General features: G+C 39.5%; 2 protein-coding genes across 4 annotated transcripts in view; both read left to right on the forward strand.

Annotated features, from left to right (window-relative positions):
• The window catches only part of MDN1 (midasin AAA ATPase 1), a 96,047-nt gene extending 77,172 nt beyond the window's left edge, over positions 1 to 18,875 (forward strand). For both annotated transcript variants that reach the window (XM_027695308.1, XM_027695314.1), the window contains exons 85-102: positions 111 to 252; positions 1,386 to 1,555; positions 1,799 to 1,942; positions 2,545 to 2,680; positions 3,313 to 3,629; positions 5,547 to 5,708; positions 6,071 to 6,172; positions 6,333 to 6,534; positions 6,991 to 7,161; positions 8,662 to 8,819; positions 11,264 to 11,353; positions 12,247 to 12,362; positions 12,987 to 13,161; positions 13,476 to 13,549; positions 13,643 to 13,757; positions 14,663 to 14,726; positions 16,435 to 16,577; positions 17,928 to 18,875. In XM_027695308.1, coding sequence (XP_027551109.1) covers positions 111 to 252; positions 1,386 to 1,555; positions 1,799 to 1,942; positions 2,545 to 2,680; positions 3,313 to 3,629; positions 5,547 to 5,708; positions 6,071 to 6,172; positions 6,333 to 6,534; positions 6,991 to 7,161; positions 8,662 to 8,819; positions 11,264 to 11,353; positions 12,247 to 12,362; positions 12,987 to 13,161; positions 13,476 to 13,549; positions 13,643 to 13,757; positions 14,663 to 14,726; positions 16,435 to 16,577; positions 17,928 to 18,116 — 2,670 coding nt within the window. In that variant the 3' untranslated portion in view covers positions 18,117 to 18,875. The remainder of the gene's footprint in view (positions 1 to 110; positions 253 to 1,385; positions 1,556 to 1,798; positions 1,943 to 2,544; positions 2,681 to 3,312; positions 3,630 to 5,546; positions 5,709 to 6,070; positions 6,173 to 6,332; positions 6,535 to 6,990; positions 7,162 to 8,661; positions 8,820 to 11,263; positions 11,354 to 12,246; positions 12,363 to 12,986; positions 13,162 to 13,475; positions 13,550 to 13,642; positions 13,758 to 14,662; positions 14,727 to 16,434; positions 16,578 to 17,927) is intronic.
• Positions 18,876 to 19,034: 159 nt separating this feature from the next.
• Positions 19,035 to 20,918, forward strand: LYRM2 (LYR motif containing 2). 2 transcript variants are annotated; one of them, XR_003536200.1, is made up of 4 exons: positions 19,042 to 19,102; positions 19,294 to 19,434; positions 19,920 to 20,258; positions 20,339 to 20,429. XR_003536200.1 is itself a non-coding variant. In XM_027695423.1 (3 exons), exons 1-3 carry the CDS (start codon positions 19,058 to 19,060, stop codon positions 20,436 to 20,438), a joined length of 267 nt encoding a protein of 88 aa, XP_027551224.1. In that variant the 5' UTR covers positions 19,035 to 19,057; the 3' UTR covers positions 20,439 to 20,918. The 2 variants fall into 2 exon arrangements, 1 of the variants encoding a protein (XP_027551224.1); XM_027695423.1 differs by lacking the exon at positions 19,920 to 20,258 and having other exon boundaries at positions 19,035 to 19,102; positions 20,358 to 20,918.
• Positions 20,919 to 21,400: the final 482 nt, after the last annotated feature.

Here is a 21,400-nt window from a genome sequence, read left to right on the forward strand (position 1 = left end):
CTGTTGTCTTTTATTTTTGCATATCAGCTATAAATATTGTCGTGGTAGTTAAATAAGCTTTTATACATAGGCAAGATCCATTGTAATTTTTGACTTTACCAATAATCCAGATAGAAGACAGTTTTCGAAAGGGTGAAGAGAAGGAGAAAGAGGATCAAGATTCTAAACCAGACATTGAAGGAGAAGACAATGCAATTGAAATGTCAGAAGACTTTGCAGGAAAAATGCATGATGGAGAACAGGAGAAAAAAGGTTTGGTTCTTCCACTATGGCAAACTTGTAAGAAAAGTTATAGATGGTTGATACTTTTATAATAACAAAGCGTATACTGAAAAGTCTGTGTTCTACAACACATAATATCCTGAGTTGGAAAGGACCCACAAGGGTCATCGAAGTCCAGCTCCTGGCCCTGCTCAGGACCATCCCCAGGTGTCACGCCATGTACCTGAGAGCATTGTCCAAATGCTTCTTGAACTCAAACGGGCTTGGTGCTGTGACCACTTCCCCGAGGAGCCTCTTCCAGTGCCCAACCAACCCTCTGGGTGAAAAACCTTTTCCCAGTAGTGCCATTTGGGTACTAGACGTATTAATAGGAATGCAAAGAAGTGTATGAAGGAAATACCATCTCCTTTCACCGTGATGGTTTTGGAATGAAGGGAGACACTCTTTTCTTCCTGTTGTAAGTTGACCTATAGACACCTTTTAAAACTAGTCACAGACTTTGTGGAACTGTTGAAGATCATCAGAATGCTTTGAGAACATGGCTGCAGTTAATTTCAGAATGTGACTATGAAGTTATTGCTAACTTTTAAGCAATGGAAAGAATGTAAGTTTACCTTTTTAAAATAGATAAATCAGCAACATTTGGTAGATTCGAGTTGCTACTCACCCAAAAGGTAGCAGTTCTTCGCTTTGAAGGGTAACAGCTTGAACATCTAAAACTAATGTAGCTTAGAAATTACAGTAGTGTTAATCACTTCCAAATCTCTGAGAAAATGCTAAGAATAATTTCATCTGCACAAGAAGGGAGATTCCCAAACTAATAAATAGGTAAAGTGGAATGGATCTTCCCTAACCTAGTAATGCAAAAAAAATTTTGAAAATGGAGGATATTGAAGGTAAGGAACAGAGAATTTAAATCATCCAAATTTTACGCGTGGGACTTGTTAGTCGGAAGGAGAGAATGCTGTGTGTGAAAACAAGACTTGGAGGCACTTAATTAGGACCCTGCTTGTTTGGGTGTTGGTGCATGTGTGTCATTTTCCACCTGTCTCAACTGCATAGGGTGATGAAATTAAGATGCTAGGTATGATTGCTTTTTTGTTTACAAAGTTAACAAAAACATTATCTCTTCTGTACTGAAACACATTCTGAACTGTACACAGAAAATGAGGAAAACTCAGATGAAGAGGAAGAACTTGATAAGCAGATGGGAAGTCTTGATAATGCTGAAGCTGATGATAAACTGGATGAAAGGCTCTGGGGGGATGAAGATGATGATGATGATGAAGATGCTAGTAGTAAAACAGAAGAAACTGGACCAGGAATGGATGAGGTAAAGAGAAAACGAGTGGGAAGTACTGAAGTATTCAAAAGTATTGAAGGAACTGAACTCTGTGAACTTGACGTGACTTAGAGTGTAAGCTCTTTTTCGTAGCTCTTGATCTTGGAAAGGGATAGTTTGAGGGGATGTTTTGTTTAGTGTTGTCTTTTTTTCTGTAGGAAATGATGTCTTGTCACTGAGACTTTGAGAAGCAGGTAGCATAAATGAGTTTCTTTTGGATTTGTCGGTTAATAGGAGGATTCAGAGCTCGTTGCAAAAGATGACAATTTGGGGACAGGAAAGAAAGATAATCAAAAACAACCTCCCAAGGATGAGGAAAAAGAGCAACAGGAAGAGGATAGTGGAAACAAAGAGAAAATCCATGAACAAATTGATGAGGTAAAAGTTATTTGAACTGCATGGAGTATCTTGCTGTTAAACCACATTGTGTTGCTCATATCACATGTTTCTGAGAATCTGAAATGCTCTTTACTTAATAGTGAAAAAAGTTAGTTCATTTCAGAGCTAAAAGTAAACCATATTGTATCCATTATAAATATATTTTCTGATCCATATTCCAGAAACAATTTTTGTTTGCACTAACTTGAACTTGCAATAGCTGCCAAAACAGGCTTTACACTGAATTGATGTTTTTTAACAGACAAAACTCTTATTCTGTTGTGTTTAGCAGTAGAAACACCTTAAATATGCAGAACTCTTCCTAAAACCTGTATACAGCGTGCTTGAAGATTCTGCTAGGGTGCCAATTCTGGTTTTAAGTACCGCCAGTTTATGTAAATGCATTTGCTGAAATTAATCTTTTTGCTCTTTATGCGTGAGGATGTTTACCACTGGAAATCCATTCTTAACTGATCAGAATATAATATTGTATCCAGTATTTCTTTGTCCTAGAGAATACAATAGAATCTTATTTCTTATCTTTGCCTTTCCTCACACTTATTACATGCCTGTTATTTTTTCCGCCATTCTTTTGCTGACAGCGTGAGTATGATGAGAATGAAGTAGATCCTTATCACGGCCAGCAAGAAAAGGAGGCTGAAGTTGAACCTTTGGACCTTCCTGATAATTTGAATCTGGAGAATGATGAGAAGAGTGATGAGGAGGAAGAGGATGAAGGTACAGTGGAAAAATCTCTCTACAGATTCTTAGATGAAAGCCAAGTGGAAATAGGGAGGGACAGTGAGATAATGAGCCCTTTTTCTCTATAGAAAGAAGAGAGGTGGTGGTAGGATTCTGTAGAACCACCAAGACGCTGCAAATTAATTTCTGTGTATCAAAATAGCAACATACCAAATGCAGGCCAGATAAGAACTCAACATTACAACATTCTCCTTTACCTCCCTTTCATGAACTCTGTGGAGCAGCCTTTCTCCCATTATCCAAGTGATACACCCTGTCTTACGCTTGAAGCTCCTTATTTAATTGGCCAGTTGCTTTTGTGGTTTGGGGTTTTTTTCTTCTATTGTACTTACAAATATTTGTACTCTTAAGTCAAGGTACCCTCAGAAATATTAGGTTAAAGGAAATTAGTAGGAATTCATCCTGCTGTATTGTTAGTTAGAAACCAATTTTCATTTAAAGGAATTATCTTGCTATAGAAAATCATAGATTCTGCGTATAGAACTCTCAGTATTTTAAGATTTTTTTTTTATAGGCTAGGCAGTTTTATTCCAAATATCTGTAATATTCACTGTCTCTGTACTTTACTGAAAGTTTTATACACCTTTCTGATTTTTTGTTTAATCCAGAAGAGAATGCTTTTGAAATAGATGAGAAACCTGTGGATTTAAATGAGGCAGAGAAGACAGAAGAACAGAATCAAGAGGATACTGGTGAGACAGAAAAAGATGATCAAGATGCAGAAGCAGCTGAAGAAGACCTTTCTGAAGATAAAGAGGAGAAAGAAGATGAAGGAGACAAAGATGCTCATGATCAAGAAGAAAATGCAGGGAACACTGAGGATGCAGAAGAAGAAGAGGAAGAGTCAGAGCCACCTGACAAGGAAAAAAAAGAATCTACTGAAGACAAGGGGATCCCTGCTGGTGACCAAGGCCTTCAACCTCAGGTAGAGAGTAATAAATAAAAGCCTGATTTTCTTTGTTGTTTTAATTACCTTATACGAGACTTAAGAAATGGATGGTGTTCTGTGATACTCTGAAACAAAATTGACATTAAGTAGGTGTAATGTTAGTGAGAATCTTCATGAAAATAAGAGCTGTGCTTACTAGTAAACATGTATTTCTGCTATCTGTATTCCTACTATCTCCTTGGCCTTGTGTTAGAACAGAATAGATTATTTCAGTTGGAAGCGACCTACGGTGATCATCTAGCCCAACTGCCTGATCACTTCAGGGCTGACCAAAAATTTAAGCATGTTATTAAACACGTTGTCCTAATGCCTCTTAAACACTGACAGCTTTGGGGCATCGACCATTCTCTTGGTAAAGAAATGCTTCCTAATGTCCTAGTGACCATTCCCATGCATCCTATCACTGGGTAGAGGGAGAAGAGATCAGCATCTCTTTCTCCATGCCCCCTCAGGAAGCTGTAGAGAGCAATGAGGTCGCCCCTCAGCCTCCTCTCCAAACCAGACAAGCCTAAAGTCCTTAGCTGCTCCTCATAGGACACTGTTTCCAGCTCTTGCACCAGCTTTGTTGCCCTCCTCTGGACACATTCAAGGACCTTCACATCATTCTTAAATTGTGGGGCCCACAACTGCACACAGTGCTCAAGGTGAGTGTAGATGCAAGAGACCTTCAGAAGAAATAGTGAGGAGGGAGAGCTTCCTCCTGCTCAAGGAAGCTTTTGCTGCCAGGGAAAAGCTTTAATGTGGGAAGGAATTCGTTCTAATGCAGGATGCTGTGTATGTTCTCTTTATCTGTCTGCCAAGAGGTAACTCCCTTGCTACAAGGGATAAAATTCTCACAGACATGCCTGGAGGCCCCTGCAGGGGGGCCAGGCAGGCCATAAAGCACAGGGGAGAATTCAGCCTGGAGTTTTATTGCGCGTGCAAAAGGTGTTGTTATAAAAGCACCAAAACAGGTTTATGTTTTCATCTTCTCAGACAGCTGTATTGATCATTAAGATAGATATATATATTGCAGTATATAAAACAAGTTTTCTTTAAAACTTTAGCCACAGCCTGGGTTACCTGCATGCATATCAAGTCTTACAGCAAGGCTGCACCAATGCTGAACAGAGCAGGACAATCACCTCTTTTGACCACGTGGTGTTGCTGTGTTTGATGCACCCCAGGACAGGGATTACCCTCTGGGCTGCCAGGGCTCACTGCTCACTCACATTGAGCCTGCTGTCAGCCAGCACCCCCAGATCCCTTTCTGCAGGGCTGCTCTCCAGCCACTTCTCTCCCAGTTGTGCCCAGCATTATTCCATCCAAGGTGGAGAATCCAGAATTTGGACTTGTTAAATTTCATCCCATTGATCATAGCCCAGTGCCCCAGTCTGTCTAGATCCCTCTGCAAGGCCTCTTGTCCCTCAAGAGAGTCAACAGCACCTCTCAGTTTGTATCATCAGCAAACTTGCTAACAGTGCATTCAACTCCTGTATTCAAATCATTGATAAATATATTGAGCAGGACTAGTTCTAGAGGAACTAGAGGAACAGCACTGGTGACTGTCACTGGGCAGATATAGTCCCATTCACTACAACCGTTTGAGCCCTGCCATTCACCTAGCACACTGTGAATCCACTCATCCCACAGCTGAACAACTTGTCCAAAAGGATACTATGAGGGACAGTATCAAAAGCCTTACTAAAAATCCAGAAAAACTACATCCACTGCTTTCCCTTCATCTACTAAGCTGGTGACCTCATCACAGAAGGATATCAAATTAGTTAAATAGGACTTTCCCTCTGTGAACCCATCCTGACTGTGCCTGATGACTGCATTCTTCTTTAAATGCCTTTCAATAATACCCAGTTCCTGATATTTTTTAGAATGTTAAAATAATCATTATTTCAGGAAGAAGATGGTAAAGATAATTCAGAGATGGATGAACAGATTCCTGAGGCTGAAGAAAGAATGGAATATGAAACACAAGGGCAGACTGGGCAAGAAAACCTGCAGAGTGACAGTGCTGTTGAGCTGGCTGGAGAGGCTTCAGAAAGAGACCAGTCTAAAGAGGTAAATTACATGGAAGTGTCTGAGTTAAAAATGCTAAATTTGTGAATACATTTTCAAGTTACAATCAAGGAATTGCTGCCATAAATTTTAAGAACAGTGTATAAGATTCAGTTTACACCAATTATAAATTCATTGAAAAAAATTAAAGACCATGTAGGTACCCTGCAGTTTTCGCTCCTATAAAGGTAAGTTTAGGGTAATTGTTAGAGTTGCAGAACTGGCTTGTCTGCTCTCCATAAGAATAATACTTATATGAGCCATTTGTCATTCACAACAGAAGGTAGCAGAGCATTGCAGTTTAACTTCTGAAATTTGTTTACAGTAGTTGCTACAGTTACAGTTGAATTTTTTTTTTTTTTCAGGAAAGTGGAACTGGAGCTGCAAGTGCAAATCAGTCAGAAGGCCATGAATCCACACGCATGGCCCGGATGGCTTCTCAGAAGCAAAGCAGAAAAAATACACAGGTTCATCTCTTCATTTTAATTTTTTAAACTTTTTATTTAAATGTCTGAATATTAACCAGCAAATAGGCAGGACTCAGTTTCTTCTTGTTAGAACACTGCTCTCATTAGTGTTGGGTTACACCTCACTTGAAGTTCATGGTGTTAATTTATTCTTTTTCAGAGTTTCAAGAGGAAGCCTGGCCGAGCAGACAATGAACGCTCAATGGGAGATCACAATGAACATATCCACAAGCGACTGAGAACCATAGAATCCAGCAGTGAAGCAAAGCAGGATACAACTCAACCTAAACAAAACGTGGAGGAGGCCGATGCATTTGAACATATTAAACAAAGTTCTGAATGCTATGATGCACAGACATATGGTATGGTGGCATTTCTGGGTGTAAAGAGTTATTGCAGAATCAAATCCTGAAACACTCCAATTTGCTGTAGTTTTCTCTGTTTGCTTTTTAAAGTTATGTTTAACAATCCTTGCAACACCATTTCACTATGATAAATGCTACTCTTTTGCAGTCAGATTCAAACTAACAATAACATTTTTGAAAATACTGAATTGACTCATAAAATGGATTTTAGCTTAATAAACGTATTTAAAATCTGTTCTCTCCAAATCTTACTTCAGTATATCAGGTTTCCAGGGCAAGAGCTCACTGACAACACAGCACAAAGATAAAACTGAGGTCTGAGACAATAGTTCAGATTTCTTCTTAAGTTCACTAAAACTGATTCACAGCAGCCTCAGAATGCAACATTTATTTTGCAACTTGACTACTTCTCCTTCCACTTGCCCCTTAATAAGTATTGTTGTCTTTGTACAGATGTAGCTAGCAAGGAGCAAGAGAAATCTATCATGCCTCTTGAAGAAAAGGAAGAGGGAGATTCTGAAGATGCAGCTATGGAAACAGAAGTGCAGAATGAGGATCTCACAGCAGTAGATGCAGAAGAGCTGAAGCCAGAAAAAAAGAAGTCTACTGCCACTAAACCTTCTGGTACATTAACTTAAAAACCATTCTAAATATACACTGATGTGGATCTTTAAATGTATATGTAGGTATTTACATTTGCATGTAATGGATGAATTTCATAAGACTCATCTGTCATAAGATGTTTCATAAGACTAAAATGTCTGCTCTTACTTGATTTTTCTGCAGAACTATTCTTACTCAGCATTAGCCTTGCTAAATTGGTTGAGTGACAGAGGGGTTTGCTGCTTTCTTTCAAGTTAATGGTCTCTAATCTTTATCCACTACTTTGAAGAAATAAAAAGCAAACACTTCCCTGCTGTTCAACACAATGCCAATTCACTTAATTAATTGGCATATAACAATGCATTCCAGTGTCACCACCATCAGCACCACATAACTCAACTTATTATAAATTCTGAAAAAAAAAACCTAGCAAGAAGTTGAGGAGCTGCTCTGAACAACATCCCGTGAGGAAGCACTGAACTGTCACTATCTCACTGGTTTCTTCCTTAAATGGGAATGAAACAAAACAAAACCAAGCTGGTAACAGAAAATGGCTATGGGATGCAAATGGTTGGTAGATGAGAAGACAGGTCTGACTTGTCAGCCACACAGCCCCCCCCCCGCCCCAAAATAAGCAAGATAAAAGTATCTCTTGCCAATTGCATCAGAAGAATTTAATTTTGGTGAATCTAAGTAAATGCAGCATAGCTTGGAATTTGGAAGTTTTCTTCTCAAACAACACACAGGCTGGCTAGAGAGGGGAGACAACTCTTACAAGCCTATATTCTTGCTTTCCACTCCCTTCAGGTTTAATCACTTAAATATCTTGCTAGACTCATTTGCTTTATGGTACAGGTGTGCATGTAATCAGTCTATATGTTTTTCCACATGATTCTCTAACAGGATGTTCTGAAAAACTAGAATCTTTGAAACATCTCCTACAGTGTCATATTTTTTCCTTTAAAATAACTCTGTAAAAATTAGTTGTGAAACAGTGTAGTATAGTAGAAACAATTATTAAAGAAAATCTTTAATCCATTCCTTTATTTGTAAATTGATTTTTGATTTATAGAAAACTGTTCTGTTAAGATCAAGTGTGTAAAAGCTAAGAAAAAATTGCAATTTTTTAATTATAATTTTCTGAATGTTCTCCAGTTACTTTATACTTCCTGTCATCCTGTCAGAGAGGCTATGAAGATCAAAAAAACATACTTCACTAATGTAATTTTCAGGTTATAAAGATCTGTTCACTGTTATTTTGCTCATTTGGCAAGCAGGTTATAACAGAGAAAAATAATTTCCTTTAGGAAATGCATATTCATCTGTTCCAGTGAGTTGCAAGATGTATTCATCCTATTCCTAGAATTAAATGTCCTAAAATTTGGGCACTTCTCTTAAGCAAAGTTATGTCTGGGCTGCACTACAGAGCATGTGAGGTGCTTTGTAAAAGTGTCAGGATACAATATTGCTTCTTGTATGATGTGTGATCCACAAAGTTAGTAATTAGTTTTGTGGTTGTAGGACCAGGTGATGTGGAGCCAGAGATCCAGACTTTTGACTCAGAGGATGTCAATGACTCTGCAACAGAAAAGGTGCCAAAGGTGACTGAAGAGAAGCCAGAGAGAAGCACGGACTCGACCATACATACAGCCCATCAGTTTTTGATGGACACTCCCCAGGTATGATACCCAGTCTGTCTTCTTACAGATACAGTAGCAGAAATAGACTCTTTTACTTGACCTGTGTTAATGGAGCTCTATGAATGCAAAAGTTTAGAAAAGTTTAGACGACTGAGTAGCTATTATTTAATAGCAGAATGAAAAATAATAACTAACTGCTGTATATGCAGCTGAAAGATGCCTTTGAAATGACAAGTCCTCCCCATCCTTGGGATGGAACCTTCCCATGTCACTTTCTAAAAAAAACTTCTTTTTTTCTAACTGTAAAGAACTACTTTGCACAGTTGAATCTGCAGAGGAAAGGCTTGGGTAGAGTGAAAAGCAATAGGCAAGAGTGTGTAGCCTGAAGATAACAGAAGGGTTCAGAGTGATGAGAGAGCTAGGCATCAGTGATTTTTAAACACTGTTGTGGACAAAGAATTCACCTCAGTTAATTCATCACAGTATACTACTTCTTCATAAAAGCTGATTGCAAGTATTGTAGAACCTTTTGAGCTTTTTATGAATGTCTCAATTCAAAAAATGTTATCATAACCTGGAATATCCTAGAGCTTCATGTGACACTCATAGTTGCCCAGTGCAAACTGTTGGCTGTGAAAAAGCACGTTTTATCATAAAGACTAAGGCATAGAAGCACAGTTGATAAAGTAAAAATATTTTCAGTGTCTGTTTTTTTAGAAGGATTGACCTTTCATTCTAATAGTATTGTGTCCCAAGTACATAGCTGGAGGGCAGTATGATGCCAAGATTTTGCCCCCAAAAAGGCATGAACGGAAAAATTCTGCTTAGAGACAAAGTTTGCAGCCTTTAAGCAGGAGGTATGTTTATTTCGTGGGCCTCTGGAGCGCCCGGGGAACAGTCAGGTCATCCTGGAAAACCCGCTCCACCTTCCCAGTGAAATGACAGGATTTTATAAAATTTCTACGAGTGATTGCAACATTTTTACATACATATTCATATAATTGCAACATACATTTTCAATATTCATAACAGGTGGAGTTTAGGTGGAGTTAGAGGTGTGGTCTTCAATTTGGGGAGAATCTGGGAGGGTCGTTCCGCTCTTCAGCCTCAGGGAACCCCCTGCCCGCCCCCCCATATAGTCATCATGAATTTGTGAACTGTCTTACTTTGGCTGACTTTATGGTGCATTTAGCAAGACTTTTTGGACTCCAGCCCCTATTTCGCCCCTTATCTTACTTATGTAGGTGTGTGAGCATTCCTCTAGTGTACGGTACTAGCTAATCCTAAGCAGTACATTCTGGCTAAGCAACTTTTCCTGTGTTCTTGCTCATAACTATATTTTGAACTTAACTCTTTACTTTTTGTATTGCTATATTACATTTGCTTTCTAGGCCTTGCCTGGCTTCAAGTATTTTACTCTTTCTACGTATAACACGTAAAGGATTGTGTGCCAGCTACACCGAGTGCTTCCATCTTAATGCCAAATGTTGCAGCTGTTTGGAAAAAGGCTGCTGAATGCAAGAGTGTTCTCCTGTTGTCAGAATAGTTAGGTCCCTGTTGTTTTGGGTCTTGGGGGTTTTCCAGTTGACACGCAAAACGTGACAGGAGGGGGAGCTCTTGCAGCACCAGTTCAAGGGGAGGGGAGAGACGCTGCTGGGGAAAAAGTGCAGGTCATCACCTTTCAGCAAAAGGGAGGGGAAAGAAGTCCCCTCCACGTATATTCTTCCTCCCTTCCTTAAACCTGCAGTCGGTGACCGAAAGGACAGCTGCTGCTTCTTGAGGAATGAGAAGCTATTGGGACTACTGAGTTTGCAATCATGGGCTTATTTTCCTTAATCCATAAGCCTGCAAATTATGCAGACCATATACTACTGTTTGGCTAAACTGGTTTTGTAAGTCAGGAGCAGAGCTTGTCACTGAAAGCACAGTGAAAGTAAAAGAAGTATCGTAAAGCTTGAGTGTCCTTTAACAGAAGGGCTTATCGAAGAGTATTTGCTAGGAGGTAAAGAGGAAGATGTCGCTCAGTCCTTTGAGTGGTTTGAATGAAGCTTTTAAAAAACCATAATTAAGTGAAGTATACTACATTATGGTACATACTAGACAGGTAGCATTCAATAGTTTGGTCTCCATTATGTTGTCATTAAATCTGGAATTTGTCAAGATCCTTTCACTGATTTATCTTGAAGTTCTGTATTTTATTATGTTCAGTGTTGGTATCATACATGTCCTAGCTTTCTTTTGATGTTGATTATGTCACATATGGAGGTATTTGTGGGGAGATACTTATCCTTCCTGTACATGGAAACTATTAAAAGGGGAAAATATTTAGAATCTTCATTCAAGTGGTTTTTTTCAGGTATTTTTGTGTCTAAAAGAATAAGAACAATGCATTTATACTTTTTTTTATGGTTTGCTATACTTTGGGAGTCACCAGATGTGTAAACTTTTTTTCTGTCTCATAAATTGCATAACTCCACTTCTAGCACATTGTTAGAGATCCTGAAGAGCTAAGAAAGGAACTTGAAAGGCAATTGGAAGCTTGGCAGACACAGCAGCCTGGAACTCCAGAGGAGGTTTGTGACCTCATTTTAATATAAACCTGTTATAAGAATCCTTGTTGCATTATTTCATCTTGTTTTACTCCTGAAACATTGAGGAAGCCAAGCAGGCTGCAATCTAATACTCAAAATCACATGATTTAGATGCTATTTTTGTTATTATGTTTAACTACTTCTGAAAAAAAGTTACATAATTCTTAAAGCAGGATGATATTTCAGATCTTGTTTTGAATGTGCTATGTGCAGGAAGTTACTCTGTTGATAATGACTTCTAAAACTTGCATAGTTAGAAACATTTTTCTTAGTCCTGTCAAGTTCCTTCCATTTTGAGTTGTCACCTGCAGTTAAATGCTGGACACACCACTTCCACAAAATGATGATAAAGAGAAGCCATCTCCTTCAGTTGCAGTGGTGGAGTTTGACCCAACAGCAAAAACAGAATATTGTACTTGCTCTGACTAGTCCTAGTTTACATGAATTGTGAACCATATTTGGAATTACTTCTTGAATGTAATTGCCAGTGTAGAGGCTCAAGAATTTTGCTGAATTTTAATTAATTTTAATTTTTGATGGTCAGTGAAGAACCTAGAGGACTTCACAGTTTGCCTTTCTGTAATACCAGCTATCAGCACCTGGCTGTTCCAAGATCATCTTGTATCAACAATGCCAGAGTTGCTTTGGGTACCCCTAGAGAAAAGATCATTGCATGTTGCAGCTTTGTAGCAGCCAGGAGCATCCTAAGTTGAATGCAAATTGTCATAGGAGACACCCTCACAGTTTTAGCTGGTAGCTCCCTGCTTACTGCCTTCCCCTCCTACACTGAGGCTTGTTTTCTTTTTTCAGACAGTACTTTCCAACTTTTTTGGTTTTTTCATAATTCACTTTTATTTCTTTGTGTAATGTTTTAGGAGAAGGAAGCAGCACAGTTGTGGCAGAGGTATTTAGTACTGACAGCTCCTCTATCACAGCAGCTTTGTGAACAGCTGCGACTCATACTGGAACCCACTCAGGCAGCCAAATTGAAGTAAGTTGCGTCTTTCTGAGGCTTCCAGTTTCTTTAAACTCCTGTTTTTTGGCAGCTTTAACTTCTGTAAGACTGCAGCTTTGTTATTCTTGCTTTATAGTAATTATTCTTGTTTGCAACTGCATTTAATTTCCTTTCGTGAGGGAACACTAGATTATTTTATGAAAAGCAAATATGATATAGTAGTAGGCACCTATCCTGAGGGTACTGCATCCTACTTTTTTTTCTCCTGTGCAACAGGTGATCAAATCAACTTAACCATTTAAAGATAAGTCAAAGACTGTGTTAAATGTCAAAACATTTTATGTTGTTTTTAACATTAAGTAATCTTTTTTAAGAGATCTAGACTTGTTTCAAACTGGAAGAATCTAAATTCAAAGCCTGCCTGCCATTTAGGCACCTAGATATAAACTTCTTTTAAAAACACTGAATATCCATCTTACATTGAAAATGTGATATATTTTTATATATAACTAGACATGAATGTTAAACTATTAATTTTGGGTTTGTTGTATTTTACAAAGAAAGTGTTACTTTGGTGTATATGGTACATAGGCCAGGGATTCCAGAATGAGATATTTGCTGATAATCCCTGTCCCCGTGTCGTTTTTTCTTAACGTTCAGAGGAGACTACAGAACAGGGAAGAGACTGAACATGCGCAAAGTGATCCCGTATATCGCCAGTCAGTTCCGAAAAGATAAGATCTGGCTGCGAAGGACCAAGCCCAGTAAACGACAGTACCAGATTTGCTTGGCTATTGATGATTCCTCTAGTATGATTGACAACCACTCTAAACAGGTAAAATAAAACCACAGAAGAAATATGAAGAAACTACCTTTTGTTGATGAGTATGTCAGCTGCTGACTTGTTTCATACTGGGCTGGTGGTTGCTGAAAAGTCTGACTGGTAATTCCAGAGCAATCAGCTGATGCCCTCATGCAGAACTAGTGCAGTGACTGTCTTACATGACTGTAACAGGCAAAAAGATAGGCAGTCTCTTAATTTATTTTTCTAGATGATGGAAAACTAATTTCAGTAACATTCTTCATATTTAATACTGAGCTTTCAGTAAAACTTTGAATATCCTATTTTTGATGTAACTTTTTTAACAGCTTGCATATGAATCCTTGGCAGTTATTGGAAATGCACTGACTCTTCTAGAAGTGGGACAAATTGCTGTGTGTAGGTGAGTTTATTTGAAATACTGGGTTTTCTTCAAGACTTCAGAGCAGAATGTAAATACCAGTTTTGTGCTGTAATTTTTTCTTCTTTTCTAAAGCTTTGGAGAGAGCGTTCAGCTGCTGCACCCATTCCATGAGCAGTTCAGTGACCGGTCAGGGACACGGATATTGCGTCTTTGCAAGTTTCAGCAGAAGAAAACAAAAATAGCCCAGGTACACAAGAATGCCTCTAGGGCAACAGGTTTGCCAGTCTTTTCCAGATAAGGTACCAGCAGCTTCATGGTTTCATGATCACTTTGTAATGTTTACCAGTTATTTATATTTGAGATAACAAAGTGATACAATGGTCATAATTTTTTAATGGGAATAGTGTTTTCTCTTTTAAGCATTCATCTTTCTCTGTACTGGGTCTTAAACAGTATTTTGGGTACAAGCTATTGAGTACCCCAGCGCCAAATACCATCAAAGTTTGTGGTACTTTAGAAGGTTTTCATGCCATGGATTCCACAGTAGTAAGAGGAGGAAGTTTGTCAGACTTGACTGATTCCTGAAGAAAATAACTTTCTATACTAATACTTTCCAGAGAGCTGCTAAGTTGTCTTCTTTTAGGAAGGCTTTTGCATTCTTACCTTTCCAAACTCAAATAAGATCTTCTGTTAATATTAAATGGAAACAGAGAAGACCCAAATAGCTCAATGGCAGTCTTATAAATCAAAATTGGGAGGACTTGACTGTTGATTTTCTTAATTTTAATGGGGATTATGAAACTAGATACTTCTCTTTCAAGTTGAAACCAAAGAAGTTCAAGCTAGAAATAGGATATATATTTTTAATTATTCCATTAATCACTTCAGCAGTGTACTGTTTCAATGGCTTTGCTAGCATTGGAAAAAATTTAAATCCAGTTCCAAGGCTTCTCTGAAGATTCTTTAGTTCAAAAATACTTATTAAATTTGAAGCAGGAGTTAATATAGGAAAATGCCAAGGACTGTGTCTGTGTTGGGTGGTCAGACTATCTTGGCATTTAAAATAAAGAAATATGTTCTTTAAAATTTTTTTCATTATTAAGTTTATTATTTTTATTATGAGATAACTTAATCTTCTTGTTTCCTCTGCAGTTTCTTGAATCATCAGCAAATATGTTCGCTGCAGCACAGCAGTTGTCTCAAAATACTAATCCGGGTGAGCTTTTTTTTTTTTGTTACTATGCTTGTTGCTGTGGCAGCAGAATGCTCACCACAGTCCCAAAGTAGGATCCTGCCAGGAAGGCTCCTAGCACTGAAACATGACTTGTATTAGGGCTTTGGGTTTTGCTTTGTCAAAAGGAATGTTTGGTTGAAATGTAGCTCAAAACCCAAAAGACACCTACTTCATATTTGTCAATGATTCACTAAAATTTCAAGACTTTTTAAAAAGGCACACCTTACATGTCTCCCTTTACCTTATGTCTCCAGACTGTATTTAAGTCTTAGACACTCCCAGCTTAGAGCACTGTCCAGCTTCCTAGTGACCTTGACTCTCCAAACACTTCTGCTCTTGCTTGAGAGCTTGAGTTCTCTAAGCACCCAGAAGCACAGTGTTCTGAGGAGGGCGTTTGCCTCCTACCTGCTGCAAGTTTAGGTCATGAGCTGCTTGAATTTCCTAGAAAAGCTGGAAGACTGCTTGTCTCACGTCTGACCCACAGTTAGTCAAAGAGATTGCTTTGTGATAGTTAAAAGCTCGTCACAGAGACACCTGTATTTTTTATAAGTTCTTGTTAAAGTAATCCGAGAAATGGACAGTCAGGGATTTAAAAATCCACTGCTTTGCCACAGGGTGGCCAGACTGTACGAATATTCAGAGAGGGAGCAGCATCCAGTCCTTTTGACTTAGGCTGGGATGCAGCAGCAATCAGCTTGCTAGAACTGGGGAGCTGGCAAGAGAAAAGGCAGAAGGATCCATTACTCCCTTCTGTAAAAAGACAAAGCCCTGTCACATTTGTGGCCTGTCTGCAGAAGTGTGCTCTGCATCCTTCTGTAACCCTTGGGGCTTGCATGCCTGACTGTAATTACTGTGATTTCCCACGTAATTAAAAGATGATAGATACATAAGTTAGAATGTTCCTTTATAGGGATATATCTCTGACTCTGGGGGCAACTTGGGTTAAATAATGTGTCTCCAGAAGATGGCTGGTGCTGAGGAACCCAGCATCAGTGCTGTGTATGTTTCAGGAGGTTTACTTCAGACTACCTCCTTTGGTCCCAGGGGCTCAATGCCCTGCAGCAGTTGACTGCCTTGACTGTGCCTTTGAAGCAAATCTTCTTATTTACTTTCATCCAAAAATCACCCAGTTTGGGCAATCCAAGATTGTTCTCTGATGGAAGCCACGCCTATTAAAATGGGGACAAGAGGATCATGTTTCAAAAGCCCAGTCTTAGTCCAGGGTGACATGCTAATACAGATGAACCCACAGGTACCTGCTTTGGGAGGAATAGGTTTGGGCTCTATTTCATAGCAGCAGCAGGTGCTCTACTGAGCCTAGTGGCTGGACTCTTACAGTACAGCCAGTATTCAACCCCTGGACACTTATCAGGCATGAAAGACAAGACTATGGCTGGGTCTGTTGGGTATTTTCCATGCATTACATCCTTGATTATATTACTGAGGGATGGTGGGTTCCCCTCCCTCCAGTATTCTCAATGGTGTCACCCAGTACGTTCTTTCTTGATCCGCTGTTAACTGCAGCTAAGCAATTGTTTAAGTCACCAAATTCTATTTGATAAAGACTTAATTTCCTTATGAATACTCCTTTTTCAATTATACCCACAGGGCAAAAAAAGAACAGGGGTTTTTTTGCCTTTTGAACAAGTTAAACTAACTTAGTTGAATTTGAAATGTCCTTTGTGCTCAGAAACAGCGCAGCTGCTTTTGATTGTATCTGATGGAAGAGGCCTTTTCTTGGAAGGCAAGGAACGAGTGACAGCAGCAGTTCAAGCAGCTCGGAATGCCAATATCTTTGTTATTTTCGTAGTGTTGGACAATCCTAATTCCAGGGTAAGTAAGGGAGCAAGGGAAAAGTATTCAACTGCAGTGAATGTGAATCCAATACAAATCTTCTTCCTGTCTTTTGTAGTGCCATACAGCTACCTTATCTTTTGTATAGGTTAAAGATATTTAGCCCAATTTCAGTTTTTCACATCTGTCAGATCTATGATTTTTTCCTACTGTGCTTCTTATCCTCTTTTGTACTTAAAAAAACCCCTCAGCTTCCATGCCACAGAAAGGCTAAGTAAGAGCTCCCATCTTCAAATGTAATGGTTGTAGATCTTGGCCACCAGGGATGTAGCTGGCAGGTTGACAGATTTGGAGTCTGAGAGATGCTTTGTTCCATCACAGTTCTGATTCAACTTGATAATTTCTGACAGCAGTCTCCATTTGACATGACAGCTGGAGCCAATATGAGATTAAACATAGACAGAAAGGAGTGTGTGAGTGTTATTTAGTGCCTGAATTGGAAAAGTTGAGTTTTGTATCTGGTAGTTGGGGGAAAAAACCTGTTAGATATCTTTGGCTGGGAAGCTGAAATACCTGGGAGCTTTTCAGGAAGACTGAGTGCAATAAGTGAGCAAACATAAGCTTTACTTTGAATTATGTGGTGAAGACTAATTTTGTAGTTCCCATTTTCTTCCTTTATTTTTTCATACAAAACTCATCTGCTATATTTATTGTTGAAAAACTAACAGTTCCCTTGCTAACAAACTGTTATAAAGTTCGATGAAGCCTGGCTGTTCAGATACTGTTGTGTAATATCAAGCAAAAATTCTGGGTGTTTTTCATAAGTGTTTTTTCTGGGGGGAAAAAAGGTGTTTTTTCATAAGCTTCATTAATTTTCTGAGCTGCTACACTGAGCAACTAAGAAGTTACAAGAAGCACAGCTGGAGTTTAATCTGATTTTTGTCTTTGTAGTATTTGTTGAAATATTACAAAGTAAGTTGCTAAAGAATCTTGTATTAGAGCATTGCACAAATACAAGTTGAACTCAGCCCTAAAGAGCTTAAAGACGTGAGTGTCGGAAAGGCACTATATTAAACTAAAGTAGTAACAGTAAACTTGACTCGAAAGGCAATATTTACGGAACTTGGTATTGCAGAAACTTAAGCTTAGTCTCTTCTAGCCTATAATTCATGGATTAGAGCACTTTTATCTAAAAGGGCAAAAGTATTTAACTGCTTTGTGTTCAGCTTTGATCTGATTTACCATTGAACACTTACAGCTTTTAATCTTAGAAGTATTAACTTTTAATCTAATGGGAGAAATTATAAGTATTTGAAAAATAGGATAAATTATATCAGTGGCCATAAAAGATGCATGTCATTTAGCAGTAACATAAATACTTTTTTACAGGATTCCATTTTGGACATTAAAGTACCTATATTCAAAGGACCTGGAGAATTGCCTGAAATCAGATCTTACATGGAAGAATTCCCATTCCCATTCTACATGATCCTTAGAGATGTGAACGCACTGCCAGAAACTCTGAGTGATGCGCTCAGACAGTGGTTTGAACTGGTGACTGCCTCAGACACTTTGTAGACTTTGCAGACAAAGTCAGGACCTGATTGCTGCTAAACCGCTGAAATACATGAAACGGCATTTCACTGGAGGGATCATAAGGCCCTTCCTAAGTAGGATTAACCTGCAGGAGCTGCCCTTGGGCAGTCAGACTGCACAGAACTAAGTGGTTTAGGTGCATTCTCCCATGTTTGTCAGAGGACAATTATGCAATGGCGAGACCGTCTCCTGCTATTCCCACAAATAATGTAAAACTTTCCTCAATTTCTCTTGTAATAACTTATTACCTTAAAAAAAAAAGTATTTGTAATATTCACAGAGGTACAATTATTCCTGCCACTCTCTGCTGCCATAGGAAAAATGCTTCTGGGAAGGCATTTCTGTGTTAGAACTTGAGGTGTCTGGCAAAAAAGCATTCTTTAGCTTCACCCATGTGTCTGGTGCCCCTGGGAAGGAGTAGAGGAGCAGGGAAGCAGGTGGTTTTAAACAACCAAAAAAATGAGTACTTGAATACTTGGAAGTACTCTGCAGTTTAACACATCCTATTTAATTATGGCAGATTTTTGTCTGACGGTATCAACAGGGAGTTTTCTGAATAATGCCATATGCTGATCTCCGTACTATCAGTTTACACTGTGAAGTTTGCCCCTCTGTCCGAGGCAGACATTGAGACGTTTCATAAATCCGATGTCTTAGAGCACGGACGTGATTTTTCATTGTAAAGGCTATGCATCTTGTATCGTCTGTACTAATTAAAAGAGGTACCACTCTTTTTAATTATGATGTCTGTTCTTTGAATTGATCAAAGCTGGAGTGAATAAACGCAGCTCCCCACCCGGATGGAGCGCCGCGCGCTCCCTCTCTGTGCGCGGAGGTGAAACCCCAGCAAATGGCGGCGGGTGGCCCCGCCCGCCGGGGGCGGGCCCGGCGACCCCGTGGCGGGGCAGAGGCGGAGCCGCGTCATGGCCGCCGGGCGCGTCCCGCCGGGTGGCCTAAGCTTGAGGCAGGTACGGGCGGGCCGCTCGGGCCGGGGGCGGCGGGGCCGTGTCCCGCGGCGGGCCGCGGGCAAGCTGCGCCTTTTAGAAAAGGCGACGGGGCCCTCTGTGTTTGCTTAAATGTCACTCGAAGCAAAGCCGCCGAGGGTGCGGCTCGCAGCCGTGTCCTGGGGCAGCGGGCAGACTTCCTCTCTTCTTCCCAGTTCCTGAGGCGGCAGCAGGTCCTTCAGTTATACCGCAAGATCCTGCGGGCTATACGGGAGGTCCCTGCTGAACAGGATCGCCGCTACTTAAAGGACTGGGCCAGGGAGGAATTCAAGAGAAATAAAGATGCTACAGAAGAGGTGAGGATCGGGAACCCACAACCCTGACCGTCTGCCCTCGGGAATGGTCACTGCTATCCTGTCCTGTGTCTTGGGGGGGGTTGTTTTGTAGATGTCACTTCCAGACTGGTGAGAAGTCTCCTGTTACTATTTTCTCATTTGTAGAAGAAATACTCCATCATATCTATAAATATTATCCCCCCTGTTGGTGGTAGTAGTGTTTCTCTTAATTTCCAGATAATAATCTGGAATTAAAAAGCTAAAAAACAAATATTCTGCTTACTCAAACCACAGATCAGGAAAATTGTACCGAGTAATATGGTAACTAACATAAACTTATTAATGGTTAAGCTTTTTTTTTTAAAAAAAGTCTTTAATTTCAACTGTATTCAAGCAGAATACAATCAAATCGGATGGTTTGGGATATGAAACAAGTATGAAATGCACAAACCTCCGCATTTCTTGTATGTCTCCAGTCTTTCTTTCTTGTTTGTTCCTTTTTCTAGCCAGGGCCCAAGGCATTTGTGGCTGAACTATGCAGACAAATCCTTAGAGAACATATATAATGCTGGGAGAAACAGCCACCTGCTCTGTAAAAGCCCTGTCTCCATAACGCCCCATGTGCGCTTGTCACTACTGACGTGCAGAGGTGGTAGACACAGAAGCATAAAGAAAACATGGTTAGGAGTTTGAATCCAGTTAAAAACTGAGTTATTAAACAAAACCACAACCAAGCACATTATTAAGGAACTGGGAAAAATGAATTCATTTAGGCACCTGTTTCTTATCCACCTCAGTGACTACAGTGTTAACTTCACACAAAGAAATAGATGACAGCAGTGCCGGTAAGAATTTTATGTATTTTAATGCATTAAAAATCTGCATGGTTGTGTAAAGCCTGTGTACACTGTGTTCAGTTCAGTAGACTCTATTTGGTTTTACAGGATGCAATCAGGATGATGATTACTCAAGGCAACATGCAACTGCAGGAACTTCAGAGAACGCTTAAGTTGGCAAAATCCTGATACTGATTTTGTTGACAGTTGGACTTTCATCTGCTGCAAACAAGAATAGTGTTTCTTCCAGAATGTGGTTATAATGGCAGCTTTTGCTGGCAACCTGGTAACGTTTGAAGGGGGAATCTACCACAGTGGGGATGTTGTTTGGTTTTTCCCCTTCCCCTTTCACTTCTTGGTTTGGTTACCTTCCTGTGTGGAAATCACTCAGACATAAAGAACCGAATGGATGATGTAGCATGTGCTGTGGGAAAAGCAGAAAGCACCAAAAATTACAACAGCAGTGTTACACCTGTGAAATAGAAAATAAATATAAACCAGATTTTTTTGTCTATTTTTTACTGTGGCAGCTGTGGGTGGTAACATTCACAGTGCTAACAGCTCTCCATGTACCGTGCCAAGGATTTTTACCAAAATTTATGATTAAAAAAGCATTTGGGATAAATAAATGGACCCAGAATAAATAAATGTGACAAAACTTTGAAGAAAGTGTTTTGTATGTAGATGCTGATTTTTCAGTAGTAGCTGAACAAAACTTAAAATGGGAGGTGTTTACATATGAAAATGAGAGATTTTAGCCCCAGAGACGGTTATTACCAAGTCAACAGGAATTACCTTCAAGCTAGTATTTAAAAGCCAATATAAAGTAGAATTACAGCTAGAAAATACTAACTGCAAATATTGTGGTTTGGTTTTCCAAATATTACGATACTGCAGTTTTGTTAGCTTGCAACTGTTCTGACTTTCCTTGAGCTGCGGTATATCTTTTATATCACATATATCACATAACTGGACAGACAGCAGCAGAGAGATACCTGACTGTCCAGTACTGTGTGCAATTTAGGTTGTGGTTCTAAGACTTGCAGAACTCCTTCCTCTCGCACTTTGCTATTACAGTTCCCTTAGGGAGCCACCCTCCCGTGCCAAGGTGGCTTTCTGCTGGCTTGGTGAGCTGGACAGCAAATCCAGTA

This window comes from Neopelma chrysocephalum, unplaced genomic scaffold, assembly GCF_003984885.1.
Source record: "Neopelma chrysocephalum unplaced genomic scaffold, ASM398488v2 Primary Assembly neopelma1_23b, whole genome shotgun sequence".
NCBI lineage: Eukaryota > Metazoa > Chordata > Aves > Passeriformes > Pipridae > Neopelma > Neopelma chrysocephalum.

Excerpts from the sequence above, each read along its gene's own strand:
- LYRM2 (XM_027695423.1), top strand. The coding sequence starts at position 19,058 with ATGGCCGCCGGGCGCGTCCCGCCGGGTGGCCTAAGCTTGAGGCAG. Across the intron at positions 19,103-19,293 it reads GTGGCCTAAGCTTGAGGCAG|TTCCTGAGGCGGCAGCAGGT; the intron begins GTACGGGCGGGC and ends TCTTCTTCCCAG. Across the intron at positions 19,435-20,357 it reads ATAAAGATGCTACAGAAGAG|GATGCAATCAGGATGATGAT; the intron begins GTGAGGATCGGG and ends TTGGTTTTACAG.